Source organism: Manihot esculenta, chromosome 5 (assembly GCF_001659605.2).
Source record: "Manihot esculenta cultivar AM560-2 chromosome 5, M.esculenta_v8, whole genome shotgun sequence".
Taxonomy (NCBI): domain Eukaryota; kingdom Viridiplantae; phylum Streptophyta; class Magnoliopsida; order Malpighiales; family Euphorbiaceae; genus Manihot; species Manihot esculenta.
Window position 1 is genome coordinate 5,683,398 of NC_035165.2, and position 18,193 is coordinate 5,701,590.

Genomic DNA, 18,193 nt, shown 5'->3' on the forward strand with positions numbered 1-18,193 from the left:
AAGTATTTCGCTATTTATACAATTCTTCTTCTTTGATTTGCTATTAAAACGGCATTACATGGCTGCGGTAAAATAAAATTACAATAAAATTATTAAATATTATAATATTTTTAAAATTGCTGCTATTCTAGATTAATATTTCATAGTAAAACAGACGTTATATAACATAAAATATTAGACACAATTATAAAATTTGTTACATTTGAGTAATAAAAAGTCTATTTCAGCACTCACATGCTTAACTCGATGGTAAGTGGTTACTCAAAAGTCTATTTCAGCACTCACATGCTTAACTCGATGGTAAGTGCATCCGAGTAAATTTGGGAGATCTCAAATTTAAATTTCCACTTCCATTTAAAAAAGAAAAAAAAGTCTATTTCATATATCAATTTAATTACTGTTAATATAAATGGTCTCGTTTACTGTTATAGCAAATAAACACTGAATCCTCGCAGCAATATCATATCCAATTATTCCTACGTCATTAAAACAAGCACAACAATAACAGCCAATGAAAATTAATACATAAGTGGAGTAATTAGTTTTGGAACTCAGACTATAGTAATTTTCATAAAAGTATACTCATTCGGCGGCGTTCAATAAATCAATTTCATTGCGTAAAAAGAAAAAAAATCTAAAGCAGCGTACAAGGGAGAGGAATACGTCGTCGTAACGCGCTGGCTTGTTATTACACTGTTCATTTCTCTCCCTTACAAGGAAGCTACTATCCAGAAAGCCGGGACCATGGAGGGGCATTCAGCTTCTGGGAACTCTTCGCCTTCAGGTCTTTTTTTTCATCCTCTTTCAGATCTTCGCTCGTTTTTCTGCTTGTATTCTCCTTCATTGGAAGTGGAAAAAGAAATTTGATGTGAAATTTCGATCATTGCAGAGCCTACTTTTAAAGTCAATGAGAAGCGGAATTGGGCAGCCTCACCGTCCAAAGTCATATATCATTTCACCACCAGCGGAATCTCCGTCGCGGTTGCTACAGGCGTCACACATCCTCTAGGTTTTTCCTTTTTCCAGATTGGTTTTTGTAGCTTTTTCGTGTGTGAGCTGATGTGAGATCTGGTTATTGATTGCCTTTTATTTTATTGCATGCTCTAAATGTTGGTAGAAGATGTATAAAGGTAAATGCTTTTTTTTTATTATAATTGACAGGTATTAGTGTTCTTGAAGAGGATAGATAGGGGACAGCTGAGAATTATGACCCTGGTATATTATAATTTGTGGTTTCCTAGCTTTCATTAGACAAATAATCTTCTGATTTTAAATCTATTGATTAAAACTTATGCCTTGCTGCTTTTATTCCATTTATGGTTGGGCTGGTTTGCATTTAATTCTTTTTTCCTTGTCAAATTAACCACTCATTGAATCCTAAATAAAAATCGGATGAATTAGGGGTGTATACTGTGATAATGGCCTATTTTAATCTCAATGAACCAGAAGAAATTGAGCCAATGGCTATTAATTGCCTGAAATGCATCGTAATTGAAAAATTATATCTCATTACAGTCATTCTGAACAAACTCAGACATAAGTACAAGAGTTAGAGTTGTCTGGAATTGTGATTGAACTGCTGAAAAGTGTTGAAGATTAGTTATTTACTTGAACTTATGATCGAAATTCACACACATAAAAAATTGAAACTACGGTTGACTTGAGCTCAGATATTGCAAAGTATCTCAAATAATAGATTAACACTGTAGCTAACAGTGGCACTGCATAATTTTACTAGTTATGTAGGGTTTAGAGAAGGTTATTCGTGTAGCTAGGTACTTTCTATGGATGATAATATGGAAATTGTTTTAGCACTGTTCAATCCAAGAATTCTAATTTTTCAACTTGTAACGCAGATGTGCTCAAAGTTCGGCTCCAAATGCAACTTGTGGGCCAGAAAGGTCCTTTGACTGGAATGGTGTGATAAGTTTTTAATATTACTTTGCAATGATGATATGGTTTATTAGATTCTTTTCAAATGAGGTATCATTATACAATATACAGGGACGTTTATTTGTTCAACTATTTAAAAATGAAGGGCCAAAGGCTTTGTATCTGGGATTGACCCCTGCGTTAACAAGGTCAGTTCTCTATGGAGGTCTCCGTTTAGGGCTGTATGAACCCTCGAAGTATGTCTGTGATTTGTCTTTTGGTTCCACCAATATACTGGTTAAGATTGCATCAGGTGCATTTGCTGGTGCAATTGCAACTGCACTGACCAATCCAGTTGAAGTTCTGAAGGTGAGCTACAATTTTAGACCTTCTGGAAATTTATTCTTAAATTCTGAGCTAACATGCGAACTTTCTTTTGATTTTGTATCAGGTTCGCTTGCAGATGAATACAAACCCAAGCCAAGGAGGACCAGTTGCAGAAATGCGTAGAATTGTTTCTGAAGAGGGAATAAGAGCACTCTGGAAGGGCATTGGCCCCGCTATGGCCAGAGCTGCTGCTTTGACTGCATCACAACTTGCAACTTATGATGAAACCAAGCGGGTCATATTCTAAGCTTGCTTTTTCACTTTGGATATACTTCAAGTAGTTTTGCAATGCCTTCTAAATGGTTGATTTACAGTTGATTTCAGTATAAATCGGTCATCTCTCTTTTCATTTCTTTTTATTTTATCTTCTCTATTAAAGGTTTCTTTGATTTCCATCAGTGCAGGTTCTGATTCGGTGGACACCTCTGGAAGAAGGATTTCATCTACATTTATTGTATGCCACTGCTGCTGTTTTCATTTATTATCTTTTCACTAGGATGCTAATTATTGTAAAAAGAAACATACAAGTTCATTAACGGGAGTTTGAACAGATAGATCATCCATTCCCTATAAACAGAATAATTATGAAAACTTCAAAATCTGAAATAATTATGTCAATTTGATTTCTTGGACATATTATTTGAACAATATAGTATTTTTAATAAAGCATGAAAATCATACAATATCTTATAAGCATGCCCATAAACTGTTAAGGCCTTGTCTCCCTCATACTATTTTCAAGATGACTTGCATGATACATAATGACTTTTTTTTTTACGTGTATCATTAAAAGCACAACTTCATATGCATTTTTCTACTTTGATTGATGGAAAGTGTTAATTTGCATTTTTTGCATGAAGGTCAAGTACAGTAGCAGGGACAGTGAGTACCCTTGTAACTGCACCCATGGATATGATTAAAACCCGCCTCATGCTGCAACGGGAATCTAAAAGAGTTCAAAGCTATAAAAATGGATTTCATTGTGCATATCAGGCATAAACTCAACTCTCTTTTTCTCTTGTTTACTATGTTACTTTACTTATCATCATTAGCTTTTGTTATATTACTTGTGTCATTTTGACTCAATGCTGTCCTATTTAGTTAGGTTGGCTTTGAAGGGGATAACTCAACATTTTCTTAACTGGAAGGGGATTGTGGAAATGTGGTGATGTTTAAAACGGGTGGAGGAGAGAGAGAGAAAGAGGGAGAGGTTGCAGCCAACCATAATGAACAATTGGAATTGGATGAGATAAATCTATGCTGGAGTTGGACAAGAAATTTTGTGTTTTCTTTTACCCATATTGAGTTGAAATGAATGCTTTCATCTTCAGATGACAAGTATTTGGATAATTTATGTCTGGTGGGGATTGGAATTTCTCAGTTCTGTATGTTTTTCATACTTTTGCTGCATAGCTAACAGCTTAGAAGTCCTGCAGTTGGAGCTTCTCACACATTGGATGTTGAAATTACGTGTCGCTTTATCTATTGCTTGGGCTTTATGGACACTACAAATTACATGGCCTGATGTTGCTATGAAATTCTATATGATTAAGAGTAGAAAAATCATTAAGACTTAGTTTCACATTGCTGTTTGTGTTCTTTCTGATTTCTTCCTTTTCTTTGAGTATTGTGTTAACTGCTAAGTATTTGTAATATATGGGTAAGACTTCACAGAAGCGTCCATATATGAATTAACAAAAAGGCTTTCTTGTCTAATTTTGTTTTTGAATTTCTGGTTTCAGGTTATGCTCACAGAAGGCTCTAGTGCACTTTACAAGGGGTAAAATTCTGTCTAGGCCTCTACGATTGATGCTGTTTAATTAACCATTATTATAATGCATGATTCATTCTACGCAATCTGGAACCAATTTAGTTTGCTGCTGTGTAGTCATTAGAGTAAATTAATAAAAATTCCCTAAGGTTTGGTCAAACATACACTTGATCCTTGCTGCTTTAAAATTTTGTTCTTTTGAGTCTTTATACAACCATTAGTGAAAAATATGAGATTTTGAGGGATTTAAGTGATTTAAGATATAGCAATTTAAGGATTAATGTGCAGTAATTTTTAAATTTTCAGGATTAAAATGTGATCAAATTGAAAATATTAGGGAGTAAGTTGAAATGATAATTTATGTCTTCTACATCAAGAACTAGAGTGCAGTCTTTAGTAAGACATTTTCCAGTAAATCATTTTCTGTATTTTATGGCCTTTGGAACATTCAAAAAACTAATCAATGAAAATATTTTCTTAATGAAAGGAAAATTAAGTTATTCTTTAGGAAAATGTCTTCTTATTTTGAAAGAATAAGTCATTCTATAGACTTTGGTACTCTTATCAGTACCACTAGATTTTCTACATATGAATTTTATTAGCATCCTTTGTTTTTTGATGTCGCAGTCAAAAATTGAAATATAAATTATTTTTTTCTTAGAGAATAGCTTTCACATTTTTTTTATATAAATGGACCCTATGCTCTTTGTTTTTTTTTTTTTTTCAAGTTTTAAAATACACTAGTAACCTATAGACCCATTTTAGAACGCATTTTAAATGCAATTTTTCTCCATGGTTAATTCTTTTAACTTCTTAAGTTTTTGTCAGGGGCTTTGCCATTTTTGCAAGATTGGGTCCTCAAACTACAATCACATTTATACTATGTGAGAAACTGCGCAAGCTCGCTGGATTGAATGCCATCTAGCTGCGGAATTCCCATTTATAATCACACACAAATCACAATAATATGCTCTTGTGCTTTTGTTCTGAAGTGTCAAAGAGCTTTCCTTATCGCCAGCAAGTACTTCGAGGGGGACTATATTAGTGTATTAGGTCATTTGAGCGCCAAACTAGGATTGGAGAACTGTGCTTATGTAGGATTTGGTAAGAATGGTCGAGACTCAGGACTTCCATCAATTGTCATGGAAGGAATCCATTTATTTTATTGAATTTTTTATACAACCATTTTTGCTCTATCCCCATTTTTTCAAGCGTCAACTGTGTATGTCGAGCTGATTGTATATCATATTTACACATTTCCTTTTTTTCTGAATTTGAAACGGGGATCATGAATATATTTGCTTTTCTGCAAATATCAGCAATATTCTTTTTTTTTTTTTTTTTTTACTTCAGCTAGCAGTTTTGTGGTGCCTTTTTTCTTTGATTATTCCATCTTGCTTTCCTCAAGATTAAATTATTGGGTGAGAATTGAGATGTCCTGTGGAACAGCCTATGTCTGGGGTTTGAACAGGATCATTTGGAAAACCCTGCAAGCAACTTGAAATTGGAACCTGCCCAGACTTGTTGGTATGAGTTTGACCGACGCACTCATGATTAAAACCATAGGTACAACTAACTCTCATTTGACTTTTTATTGTTGTTTCTTAAAGAATGCTCCACTTGTCTCCTAGTGTCAGTTGCAATGCAAGATTTTACTGATAATATAGCCTTGAAGCTCCATACTAAGATTCTAACATCAGTTCTCTTTGTCAGGTTCCCTTTCTGTCCTGATAATGATTTGATTTGTCCTGATTATACTTGCATTCTACTTCTATTTTAGACCATGTCTATTCCTAAATTAAGTCAGCTGTTTGAACGGACAAGAAATTTAAATGAATAAAATATCCCTGCCAACTCATTGGACCATGACAAAATGGGAAGAACTTCCCTTTTCTCAGAAAACCTACTCTACTTGGCATTCCAAAATTGGTTTCCATTATAGAACAAAGAGACCCATAGTACAGGAGAAGGAATTCATTCTCTGTGGCTGATTTGTTTTCGTCCAGGTTCACATCAAGCAATCTGCTCAACAAACCTGAAAAATAGCTGAATCCGTCACCAATCCACTTATAGCTATTTGAATTGAAAGAGTCCAAAAGGGCGTAGAGTAGACTAACTGAAGGACCCCATTCAAGTGCCTTGCTGGTTATTGCTGGCTGCCAATCACTAACAAATTAAATGCACCTGAGAAACAGCCCATTTTGCTCGTTAAGCGCCAGGGGACATCTTTGGTTGAAAATTTAGTATTTGGAGCAATCAGTACGATTCTATCTTCTTGCAGTTGAGTGGGCACCCAATAATTTGAGCTGTGTAAGCAGAAGAATGATTTTTTTTTTGGCAATTACTGTGGAGTAATTTAATTATTTCGATATCAAAATTAATTACGATTTAATTAAAAATAAATTGGCAGAGAAAGTGAGAAACGAGGCCAGTTGCAAGGATAGAAATGAAAGCCAAGCGTTTGGAAATTGGAACGGGGGGCTCAAGCGTTGGCGGGACAGTCTGGCGCTGTTACGTTTGGGGTTCGTGGTTGACGCTTAACTACCATTATATCCCTCCCAGTAGATTTACCATGTTACCCCTACTGCATTCCATTCCATTCCACTTGAATGATGATGAAAGTCCACTACTGCGTCTGCAGTAAATGACGGATCCCGTACGTTTTCCGGCGATAATGACCGCAGGTAGGCACAAGTTTTTGGTCAACAACCTTTGGTTTCCGTGTAAGATTTGCAATTATATTATAAGCAATTTTACTCACATAGCACACGCTCATTACTATTATTTTATTTGTTCATTTATAGCTAATTAAGATAGGTAATTGATTATTTCAGTCCTTCAATTGAAAAGCATATATGTAACATAAAATCTAATCAAACCAATAATAAAAATAATTTGATCCCATTTCAAAAAAAAAAAAAACCATTGTTATTTTTCAAATAATAAATTTGATTCAATTCATTCTAAAAGTTAGATCAAATTAAAAAAAATAATCAAGACTAGATAATACGCACATTATTTCACATTCATTATTAAACACTTAAAATATAAAATGTTCAGTGATCCTTTTAAGAGAATATCAAACGAGTATGAAATGTCAAATTCATATAAATGATGCATTATCCCTATTATACACTGTAGAATTTAACAATTGCATGGTCAAGTCTCTTCCAAATTTTTATCAGCACTATAAAAGCATTGATACACAAAATTAAAATCTAAAATTTTCATAATCTACAAAATAAATCAATAGTGCATTTTAGATATGTTTATATTTCTATCTTTAAAAATCTGTAATTCTAAACATACATTACATAAATCTATAATTCTCTCACACAGCACCAAATCAAAATCACCAAAAAAAAAAGTTTAGAGTGAAAGTAGAAGAAGTTTGTTGAGTTTTAAAATTCATATACAACAGAAATCATAAAATCTGCTTTCATGCTATTGACTTCAAACATGCAAATGCTCTTATGATCATCTCAAAGCTCACTACTCTATCATGTAACAAGAGCACAGGCAATTGTTAAATCATAATTTCGTATTATGAGATAGACTCGAAGAGGTAGAGTTGCAAATAAACTCATAAAGGGAGAGGAGAAATGAGAATTGATGAAGTGAATAGATTGGATTAAGAATTATTTTTAGGCTAACTATTTGATGTTGATGATCTGAGATCCAGAAAAAATAGAGTTTACAATAGTTGAGTAAGTTTGATTCCTCTGGAGGGTCCCTCCTCCCTTTTATCTTTTTTTCTTCTGACTTGCTAGTGACGCTTAACGGCTTTTCTGCTACAGTGACACCCATCCCTATCGGGCAAGTTCATACATACAGTGGTGCCAGTCTCTTTACTTTTATCAGGCGACTATTTAATTCTCTCAAGTGCGCATGCAAAAAGGACTGCAGGAGGACTGGGCCGGGGCTTTTCTCATCATTGGGTTGGCTTTCTTCTTCCCAAATTTGGGCTGGTGTTCAACTTGCCCTGTCCTGATATTCCAGGCCCCGAACCTGAATCGTCAAGCAGGCCTACCTGTAAACGTTCCAGGCTTTGGGCTTGACGCACTCTCGTGGGCTTTGACTTAGTCCAAGAGAAGGAGAGAGAAAGACACAACGGTTATAAAATGTGAGCTTATTCAACAATTGAAAATTTAGTGCGCAATCTACAATATTGAAAATACAATTGAAAGTAATTTTTTATAAATTATCGATAAAATATCAATTTATATTTAATTATTATGATATTATAAATTTAAATATTTAATAAATTATTTTTTAAAAAGTTTTATAATAATAATTTTTTTTATAAAATAAACAATTCCAAACGAGAAGCATAAGTTGGATACAAAATTCGCAAAAGTCTTATTGAGGAGTGTATTACGATTCAAAGGCTGGATGGGGAAGTCCCTTTCTGAGAAAGGAGACAAGACTAGCATCGGAATGAAGGTTGCAAAATTTTCAAAAAGAATGGAGGGAACTGAGAAGTTTTTATTTATTTATCTTATTTGAAAGGGAAGGGAGAGGGAGAGTTGTCTTTTTTCACAAGTGGAAATGGAATAACAACACTATTACTATAGCTGGCCATTGAATGCGTAGTAATAAGTAATAACGCACACAAACAAGCGCCCATGGATGAGTGTTGACGCGTTTGGACTTTTGCAATTAATGATTGAAAAAATTATTTTTTAGTCCCTGAGGTTTAACGTAATTAACACTTCTGTCTCTCTATTTTGGCGACCCAACACTTAAATCCTTAACTTTCTCTTTCGTCCAAATTCATAGTCTTTCCGTCTATTTAAGCCGTTTGGCCAAAGATTCAAAAGTGAGGGGTGATAATTTTTTCCAAATATACCCTCCTCTCAATGTGAAATCTCTATTTTTCTTCTCTTTCATATCTTCTCCATTTTTCTTTTCTTTCATATTTTCTTCATTTCCTTTTATCCATTGTAACTTCTCTTTTTTTTTTTATCTCTTTTTTTCATCTTTCTTCTCCCTCATATTTTTTCTATTTCCTTTTGACATTATTGATTTTTCTTCTTTTTTTTTCTTCTCTTTTTCATCTTTTTTATCCTTTATATTTTCTCTATTTTTTTTTGACATTGTTGATTTTTCTTTTTTTTTTTTCTCTTTTTCATCTTTATTCTCCCTCATATTTTCTCTATTTTCTTTTGACATTGTTGATTTTTTTTTTCTATCTTTCTTCTCTCTGAAACATTATTTGAGAGTTACAAAAAAGGTAGGAGTTATGGTGAAGAAAAAGAAGAAGAAGAAGAAATTGCAGAAACGGTAGGAGTTATGGTGAAGAAGAATAATAATAATAATAAGAAGAAGAATCTACAGTGAAGAGGCATTGGGTTTGGATTTCGTGATTTTAAAATAGCGGGACTTTTAATGAGGGTTAATTTTGTCAATTCACGTGTCCCAAACGGCTATTTTGGACGGAAGGACTACGAATTTGGACAGAAAAGAAAGTGAGGGACTTAAGTGTTAGGTCGCCAAAATAAAGGGACAGAAGTGTTAATTACGTTAAATCTCAAGGACTAAAAAGTAATTTTTCCTTAATGATTTATCAGCCCCATAACTCTCTAATTTCAAATCACCCCCTTTCTTTCGACAACCTTTTCCTTTTCTTTTTCTTTTTTTTTTTAATTTTCAAACGTTTTATATGAAAATTTGCCCACTAAATACAAATTATATAAATTATTTTCTCAATAATCATTGAGTGTCTATTTCAAAAACAAAATAGTTTAATCATTTTCAATATTATTTTTTCACTACAAAATAAATCATTTTCTTTACTTAATATTTTTTTATTCCATAATTTTTTATTTATTTTTTTTGCTTTTTCATATATATTAAAAAATATATTTTTTATTAACTTTTTAATTATATTTATTTTAAAAATATTAAATTTTATTAAATATTAAGCCAATTAATTTAAAAACTCAATATTTACATATATTTATATTTAATTTAAATATTTTAATTTTATTTTAGTTAACTCAAATTTTACATTTTAATATGGTTTTAATCCATCTGATAAATTTTTAATTTTAATAATATATGTGATAGTTTAATAGTTTAGTTGGTATGTCACATAATATTATTATTATTATTTTTATATAAATTACTTATGAAATAATTAAAAAAACTCAATACGTACATTATTTTGTATTTTTAATTTAAACGTTTAATTTTTAAATTAATTTATTTAACATTTAGATTTAGGTGTAATTATAATTGATTTTTAAAAATTAAAATATAACCATTTATATAAAATATGAAATATAATATTTCATTAATTTTAAATATAAACTAATTATACATATAAAAATAATATTAATTTATATCTAATAATGATTAAATATTATATTTAATTTTCAAAAAATAATAATTTAATCATTAAATATACCGTACACAGTTTCAATAATAAATTTTATTTTAATAATTTTAAAAATTTTATAATATATATATTATTTTAATTATTTTATATATATTATTATTTTAAATTAAATAATATATCTTCTATTAAATATTTATAATTATTATTGTAAAATAAAATTTATCATATTAAAAATATCAACTACATATTTAATAATTAAATTTTTTTAATTTTAATTTTTTAAAATTAACTAAAGTTATACCAAAATAAAAATATTAAACTAATTTATTTAAAATTTAAACGTTTAAGTTAAAATATAAAATAATATAAATGTTATGCTATTTTTAATTAATTGATCAATTAAGTAATAGTAATAACAATAACACTTAGCATATCAACTAAATTATTAAATTGTCACATAAATTATTAAATTTAAAAATTTATAAATTAATTAAAATTATATTAAAATATAAAAATTGAGCTAATTAAATTAAAATTAAAATTAAAAGTTTAAATTAAAATATAAATATGCGTAAATGTCAAATATTTTTAAATTAATTGACCTAAATACTAAAAGATATTTGAATATTCATTTAAAAAATAACAGTTAATAAAAAATTATTTTAAAAATAAAATAAAATAAAATAAAATAATAATAGTTAATTTATATGTTAATATAATATAAAATAGAAAAATTACAATAATTTTAAAATAAATAAAATAAATAAAAATTATAAAATAAATGAAATAATTAATTATGAGTAGAAATTATGATTTATTCCGTATTTAACTGTTTTATCTCTAACGTCTTGGTTTGTCTATATCTAATTACTCTATTATATTCTAATTTTTTATTTCAATATAATGTATAGGCACAATAATATATGTTTGCATTTATAAATTTTATTATAAAAATCTTTATATATAATTAACGGGGAGTATTTAGTTGATTTGATTTAAAATTAAATTAAATTAAAAAATTAAAAATTAAAAATTTATTATTTATAAAAATTTAATTAATTTTAAATAAAAATCAAATTGTATCAACCGATATCATTTGTTTTAATTTGATTTAATTAATTAGATTTTTTAATATTTTTTTATTTTATATATTTTATTTTTTATATTATAAAATTTAATTAAAATATGGTCTAATTTATTTATATTATTAAAATTAATATATTAATATTAATTTTTTTTTAAATTTTTAATTAAAATTAAATCAAATTAAAATTTTTTAAAATTAAAAATCAAACTGAATCAAAATAAATAAAAAGTTAAACTTAAAATTTAAATTAATTTAATTGAATTAATTTTTCAATTTAAATAACATATTACTAACTCTGACTATAACTTTTAAAATATCACATAATAAATTTAAATTATTAAATTATAAAATTAAAATAATTATATAATCTTAATCGGTAATTAGCGGGAATATTATATCATGAATTTTAGTGACACAATATATAAAAAAGCTCAAGTATAGAAAAGACAAACTTTTCATCCATTTACTTTTTAATCCAAATTTTCAAAATCCACACATTTTTTTATTATTATTAATTAAAGTTATAAAAACTCGAAATTGAATCTACTAAACCAATTATATATTTTTAATTATTGAATCGAACTATACTAAATTTTTTATGATTACTCGATAAATGTTATTTACATACTATTAACAATGGCAGTTGAAGAAAAACTAATATGTTTGCAACTGCTAGTTCTTTTCCTCTCTATATTTTTTTAAAAATTTCATTATTACATAGTAATATTTTCTATATTTTATAATTTTTATTCATCCATTTTTTTATTATTTTAAAATTATTATTTTTTTATATTTCAATAATATATAAATTTATTATTATAATTTTATTTTATTATTTTAAAGAAAATAAACATGTTTCATTCCTCAATTAAATAAAGAAAACAAAGAAATTTGGGATAGTGTTTCATCCATGAGAGCTAGTAAAATGGAAAGAAGCGCCAATCAGGAAATGAGCACTTTCAACAATCTAAGGTTCTCGACTCCCTCGACTCCCTCAACTCCCTATTTCAGAAAAAAAAAAAAACAATCTGCCTTCTAACCCATTTAATACAAATATTTCTCATACAGTTATTCAAATTATAAAATTTTAAAGATAAAAATAAAACTTGAGAATCATATGAAAATAATGGATATAACGGCAAAGTTAATTAAAACAATTTTACTTTATTTTTTATTTTTTTTAAATATCTCTTAATATTTAATAAAATTTAATATATTTAAAATGAATATAATGAAAAAGTTAATAAAAAAATATTTTTAAATATGTGCGAAAAATAAAGTGAATATAAATTTTAAAACGGATAAAATAACAAATAATTTAAATTTAAATAAATTCATACCAATATTTCAGGCCTAATTTTTTTTAAAATGAAAATAGACGAAGCAACAATATTCATTGAAAAAGATAAAAAAGAACGAAAATTATTATGATACACATGACAGTAAGCGTAAGAATGAAAGATGAAAAAACAGATGAAAATTATTGTGATACACATGAAAGTTAAGTCTAAAAATGAATGGGAATCAGTTTACTTCCTTTCCCCCTTTTCTATAAGGGTAAAAAACGGAGATACTATGGATTACATCAATGTTAAATATTATTTATTTTTTTATAATATTTATTTATTTTTTTATTATTTTAAAAATAACAGTGGTAAGAAAAAAAAAAGAGGGTTGTGCGGAGATGTTGTTGCTGTAAACTCAAGTAATGTCCCACTTAACCCAAGAGTCCACTTTTATCAAAATTTAGTATTCTCCTTTTACTTGTCACTTTCTCATCAGAGACTTCCCTTTTCGGGTTAGGGGACAGAGACTCACCCTTCCCATGCAAGATTAGATTACAGACTTCTTTGCCCTTTATCGTCTTTTCACTACTCCATGCTCTAAAAGTACAACCTCTTCCTTCTGCTCGCAAGCCAACTGTACAACTCCAACCAAAACAGCTGTAAGGTCATGCCCGTAAATCAACCCAAGATCGAGCCCTTTTACATTTTATTTAATTATAATATATCTTTCGAAGATCCAACTTTGCCATCCGGAAATCCCCCAATTTCCCTGCGACGACTTCTCCAACAGAAAATAGAAAAACAAGCAGACCAGAATCTAGATAGAGAAACAGCCAGCCAGCCAGCCAGCCAGCCAAGCACAATTCTTCTGCAGAGAAGACCGCAGAGAGAGGAACTGTGTTGAGGTCTCTGTGGCCTATTGGCATTAATGGCGGAGGGTGTAAAGGAGAATAAATCCACCGAAGAGAGCGTTAAGCTTTTTGTAGGTCAAGTGCCCAAGCACATGACGGAACCTCAGCTTCTCGCAATGTTCAAAGAGTTTGCTTTGGTCGACGAGGTCAACATCATCAAAGACAAGACCACGCGCGCCTCTAGAGGTTCTTTTTTTCTTTTCATTTCCTTTTTCACATTTAGCGAATCTCTCTTTTTCTTTCTTCTCTCTTCTTTTCTTTCCTTTTCTGATTTTTTCTTCTTGATTCGCGCGGTTTTTTTCCGTCTAGTTCGAGATCGTGGTGCTTTTAACCCTAATTTTGTCGGGGTGTGTATGTGTGTGTAGGGTGTTGTTTTCTAATATGTCCGTCCCGGCAGGAAGCAGATAAGGCCGTTAATGCTTGCCATAATAAGAAAACTTTGCCTGGAGTAAGTTCAAATTTCAGCTTTCTTGCTTGTTCTCCACATTGTATTATTGATTATTTTGCACATTGTGGGTTAAAGTTGGTAGGAAATTTAGCCATTGTATTTTTCATTCACTGATCTCTGCATCTTAACATTCATTAAGAAATAGCTATTGAGTAGTCTCTAAAAATGGCTGCTTATGACAATTGCTTACTGTAGTGTAGCAATAAGGTAGAGGGAATTACTTGGGTGGTGGAATTGTTTCTGCATTGTTCGATATGTGGCACCCTCATTTAATGCATGACATAAGCATGATGAATTAGTGACGTTAATAATAAAATCAATAATTAGTCACGTTACTAATTGCCAATTTAGTCAGCTATTACAGTTTACAGACGCAATAGTGCTGTGAAAACACTCTTGGAGTCTAAATACGATGCTTGTAAACTGTAATACGTATATTCACAAGCCTCTTAGTTTTAGTTACTCTTGCACTTATTTCACAAGATACGTGGGCAGAATGCAGTTTTAGGATGTGTAGAACAATTAATAGTTGTGAGATTTCCCGTTCATGATTGTAGCGAGTTAGTTTGCTAATTGCATAGCAAAAAGGTTTTGTTAAAGGAGCCAGACTGTTAGGATTTTGATGCCAAAATGCATATCATAGTTAGTGATTAGAAAAGGGAAAAAATTGATAGATTTGGTGGTTGGAAAGGTAATTCTTATATTCAGGGAGCAGACTATTGAAAGATGACTACTGAAAGAGAAGCTGGTGAAGCTTTTTGCTTAGAACAAAGCTAAATTCCATTTCCATTCATGATTAGTTAATACAAGAAAAAAAATTGTTGTTTCTAAGCAATAAGCATGTGTTAAGGACCATTACAATTAAAAAAAGAAATTCCTCTTTCCAAGGAAATAAGTTATGATGGAATTGAGAATTAGCTGGTCATTTTAAATACCTCAAATTTGGTTTTAATGCTATTTCCTACAAAAACAAGGTTACAAATAGATGAAGAAGAGATGAACCTCGCTTAGTTTATTATTAAGAAGAGATGAACCTTGCTTTGTTTGTTATTGTATCATGCACAGTGTTTGAGTTTGAAGCCATCTAGATTTAGCTTACATTGTGAGGTCTGCAGGATATGTTTGGGGTATATTATAGGTTCAAAATTATTGTGATCTTCTTGCATCAAAAGTGGGAAATGAAAAGACCCTCTCTCTGCAAAATCATTATTAATGCTTGATATGTCCACAGCTACTGTTATAGATGCATTCTCATGCAAATTGGTGCTTTATATTACTGTGAATCAGGATCTCATATGAATCAATTTACTGTGTAACCAGTTGTCAATAAGTATTAATTATTGGTGCAATCTATTTTCTAAAGGCATATGAATCCTCTTAATTGGATTATCAAGTAACTTATATATATTTTCCTATAACAATACCAACTTATGTTTCTTATTTTTCTTATTCTGATGTATCCTTCCTTTGTTTCTCTAATTAAAACGCACCCTATTCTTTCTGTCCAATTCAGGCATCTAGTCCGTTGCAAGTGAAGTATGCAGATGGCGAGTTGGAAAGACTAGGTGTAATATACTGTCATTGGCTGTTTATGTTGTTGTGTTTAAGATGATTGCTGTAAATTGCTGCAATCAATGTCCTTATCCTTATCTGATGCTGATTTTGTATTCAGTATTTTGATCAATTTGATTTTGTATGTTATGCTAATGTATGTTTTAAATTGTATTACTCTCCTTTCAATCCAGAACACAAACTCTTTGTTGGCATGCTTCCAAAAAATGTTTCTGAAGCTGAGGTATCTGAAGTATTCTCTAAATATGGAACTGTAAAGGATTTACAAATTCTGAGAGGTTCTCAGCAGACTAGTAAAGGTATTTATTTAACAAACCTGATTTGCTTTCAAGTTATGGTTTTCACAGTAAACTCTGTATTCTAGCTGATTTCAACTAATTACTTGGTAGGATGTGCGTTTTTGAAGTATGAGACTAAAGAACAAGCACTTGCTGCCCTGGAGGCTGTCAATGGAAAGCATAAAATGGAGGTTTGTGATTTAGTATTTTTATGTGTTTTTCCTTTTGAATTTTTCATCACAAACAATCGGAATGGATTTTTGGAATTGGTTCTGGAGAGTTCCTGCAGATTAACTGCAATGCAACAGTTGCATGACAAATTTATCGATGTGTTCAAAAGCTTGCTCTTCATACCTCAGAATTAGATTTCATGCAAGGTTATTTACACGTGGTAGGATAATATAGCTGCAACATTAAGTATTATTCACTTTAATCTTTATGGCAGTAAGTTTTATGGGCCTCCTCATCCTCATCCCAAACCTGAGTAATTTCTATGATTTGCAGTCTAACTGTTATCTTCGTTTCTTTTAGGGTTCAAGTGTTCCTTTGGTTGTCAAATGGGCAGATACAGAAAAAGAAAGGCAGGCTCGAAGGGCTCAGAAAGCACAATCTCAGGCTTCCAGTCTACCTAATACTGACTCACAACATCCTTCATTGTTTGGAGCCTTGCCGATGGGGTATGTTCCCCCCTATAATGGGTATGGATACCAGGTCAGTTTTTTTGCCTCCAATTTGTTGGCAAATAGTTCAAACTTCTGCATCACCTAGCAATGGTTCTGGATTCTTGTACCTTTTTAATACTACACCCACTTTTAATATCTTGATTGCTTTTTTTCTTTTCCTTCTCAAAATGATTTTTTTCCCTCATTTACTAAATGCAAATTGGAATTGAGATGTGGTGATGTTCTCCTTGCAGGCTTCTGGAACTTATGGAATTATGCCATACCGCATGCCCCCTTTGCAGAATCAACCTGCATTTCATGGTATGATTCCTCAAGTAAATCAAGGCAATGCATTGCGTGGGGGAATGAGACCTGACCTTGCCTCTGGTATGGCCCCTAGAAATTATGCTATGCCTCCTGCAAGTTATGTTGGATCTGCTTATCCTGCGGTGCCAGCTATTCAGTATCCCATGACATATCCTGGAGGAATGATGAGTCACCAGCCTTTGAGTGGGTCTCCTAGTACAGTACCATCTGCAATTGCAAGCAGTAACTCTGCAACGTTTTCAGGTGTTGGTTCAAATTCTGCCGGTCAATTAGAAGGTTTGTTCTGTATCATCTTTTGCATTGTTTTATTTGGTATTATTTGTTGTGGTATTATGCTAATATTATAATTTCTTTGACTTAGGTCCACCTGGTGCTAATCTATTCATATATCACATACCTCAAGAATTTGGTGACCAAGAGCTTGCCAATGCTTTTCAGCCATTTGGTAAGGTCTTAAGTGCTAAGGTCTTCGTCGATAAAGCAACTGGTGTTAGCAAATGTTTTGGTATGGCCATTTTCTGGGTACATTTGAAGCTAGTATTTGATGTGTGGAGTTTTATCTCAAATAGGCACTTATTTGCAGGATTTGTTAGTTATGACTCACCGGCTGCGGCACAAAATGCTATTAATATGATGAATGGATTCCAATTAGGGGGTAAGAAATTGAAGGTTCAGCTTAAGAGGGACAATAAACAGACTAAACCCTATTGATCAGAAGGTGATTCATGGAAGCAAGCAGAATTCTAAGTGATATGTGGTCACATGCAACCTGGATATATGGGAGTGACTGCAGGATCAACACTTTGGGGTGGACATCTGTGGTTTCTGTGCATATTCCTTCGCTGTAATTGCTTCATGGGATTGAAATTCCCAAAACTTGTAATTCATGGTGCATTTTGCGCCCATACGATTTGTAATTTGTGTACCATGGAGGTTATTTAGAGATCAATTATTAATTTTTTGATTTTTCCCCCAAGATCCTCCTTTAATAACTTAATCTATTGTTGATGGGGACATGTACGTATGTTTCTTGATTTCATTTTTTCCCATATCTGTTCTCAAGTGTTTTTTTTCTTTTTGTTGCCAAAAAAAAAGGGAAGTTTATTCTAAATGAATAATGGGGAAACGGTACATTCTGTGCTGAAGATCAGGCATGTTATTTCCTATGTGTTGCTTGAGCACCTTGTTCAATTTTGCCAATTATTCCTATGCATTACCATTTCAAAATTGAGTGAGAATTTCATGTCAGCTA

General features: G+C 31.1%; 2 protein-coding genes across 7 annotated transcripts; both read left to right on the forward strand.

Moving 5' to 3' along the window:
• Nucleotides 1-623: 623 nt before the first annotated feature.
• LOC110616071 (mitochondrial substrate carrier family protein ucpB) lies at nt 624-5,343 on the forward strand. Of its 6 annotated transcripts, none has more exons than XM_021758384.2 (9): nt 624-784; nt 890-1,009; nt 1,857-1,918; nt 2,005-2,241; nt 2,324-2,494; nt 2,664-2,713; nt 3,120-3,252; nt 4,002-4,039; nt 4,859-5,343. In XM_021758384.2, exons 1-9 carry the CDS (start codon nt 745-747, stop codon nt 4,953-4,955), a joined length of 948 nt encoding a protein of 315 aa, XP_021614076.1. In that variant the 5' UTR covers nt 624-744; the 3' UTR covers nt 4,956-5,343. The 6 variants fall into 6 exon arrangements, with proteins under 6 accessions (XP_021614076.1, XP_043812949.1, XP_021614079.1 ...); XM_021758387.2 differs by lacking the exon at nt 624-784 and adding an exon at nt 1,162-1,215 and having other exon boundaries at nt 794-1,009; XM_043957014.1 differs by having other exon boundaries at nt 762-784; nt 1,162-2,241.
• Nucleotides 5,344-13,474: 8,131 nt separating this feature from the next.
• LOC110615607 (RNA-binding protein BRN1) lies at nt 13,475-17,917 on the forward strand. The gene is made up of 9 exons (XM_021757576.2): nt 13,475-13,840; nt 14,020-14,102; nt 15,616-15,667; nt 15,848-15,973; nt 16,064-16,143; nt 16,484-16,663; nt 16,869-17,217; nt 17,303-17,446; nt 17,525-17,917. Exons 1-9 carry the CDS (start codon nt 13,672-13,674, stop codon nt 17,650-17,652), a joined length of 1,311 nt encoding a protein of 436 aa, XP_021613268.1. The 5' UTR covers nt 13,475-13,671; the 3' UTR covers nt 17,653-17,917.
• Nucleotides 17,918-18,193: the final 276 nt, after the last annotated feature.

Bases quoted from the DNA above. Each gene is read 5' to 3' on its own strand.
- LOC110616071 (XM_021758384.2), top strand. From the start codon at position 745: ATGGAGGGGCATTCAGCTTCTGGGAACTCTTCGCCTTCAG. The intron at 785-889 runs GTCTTTTTTTTC...CGATCATTGCAG, and splicing joins TGGGAACTCTTCGCCTTCAG to AGCCTACTTTTAAAGTCAAT. The intron at 2,714-3,119 runs GTATGCCACTGC...TTTTGCATGAAG, and splicing joins GGATTTCATCTACATTTATT to GTCAAGTACAGTAGCAGGGA.
- LOC110615607 (XM_021757576.2), top strand. From the start codon at position 13,672: ATGGCGGAGGGTGTAAAGGAGAATAAATCCACCGAAGAGAGCGTTAAG. The intron at 15,974-16,063 runs GTATTTATTTAA...ATTACTTGGTAG, and splicing joins TTCTCAGCAGACTAGTAAAG to GATGTGCGTTTTTGAAGTAT. The intron at 17,218-17,302 runs GTTTGTTCTGTA...TCTTTGACTTAG, and splicing joins TTCTGCCGGTCAATTAGAAG to GTCCACCTGGTGCTAATCTA.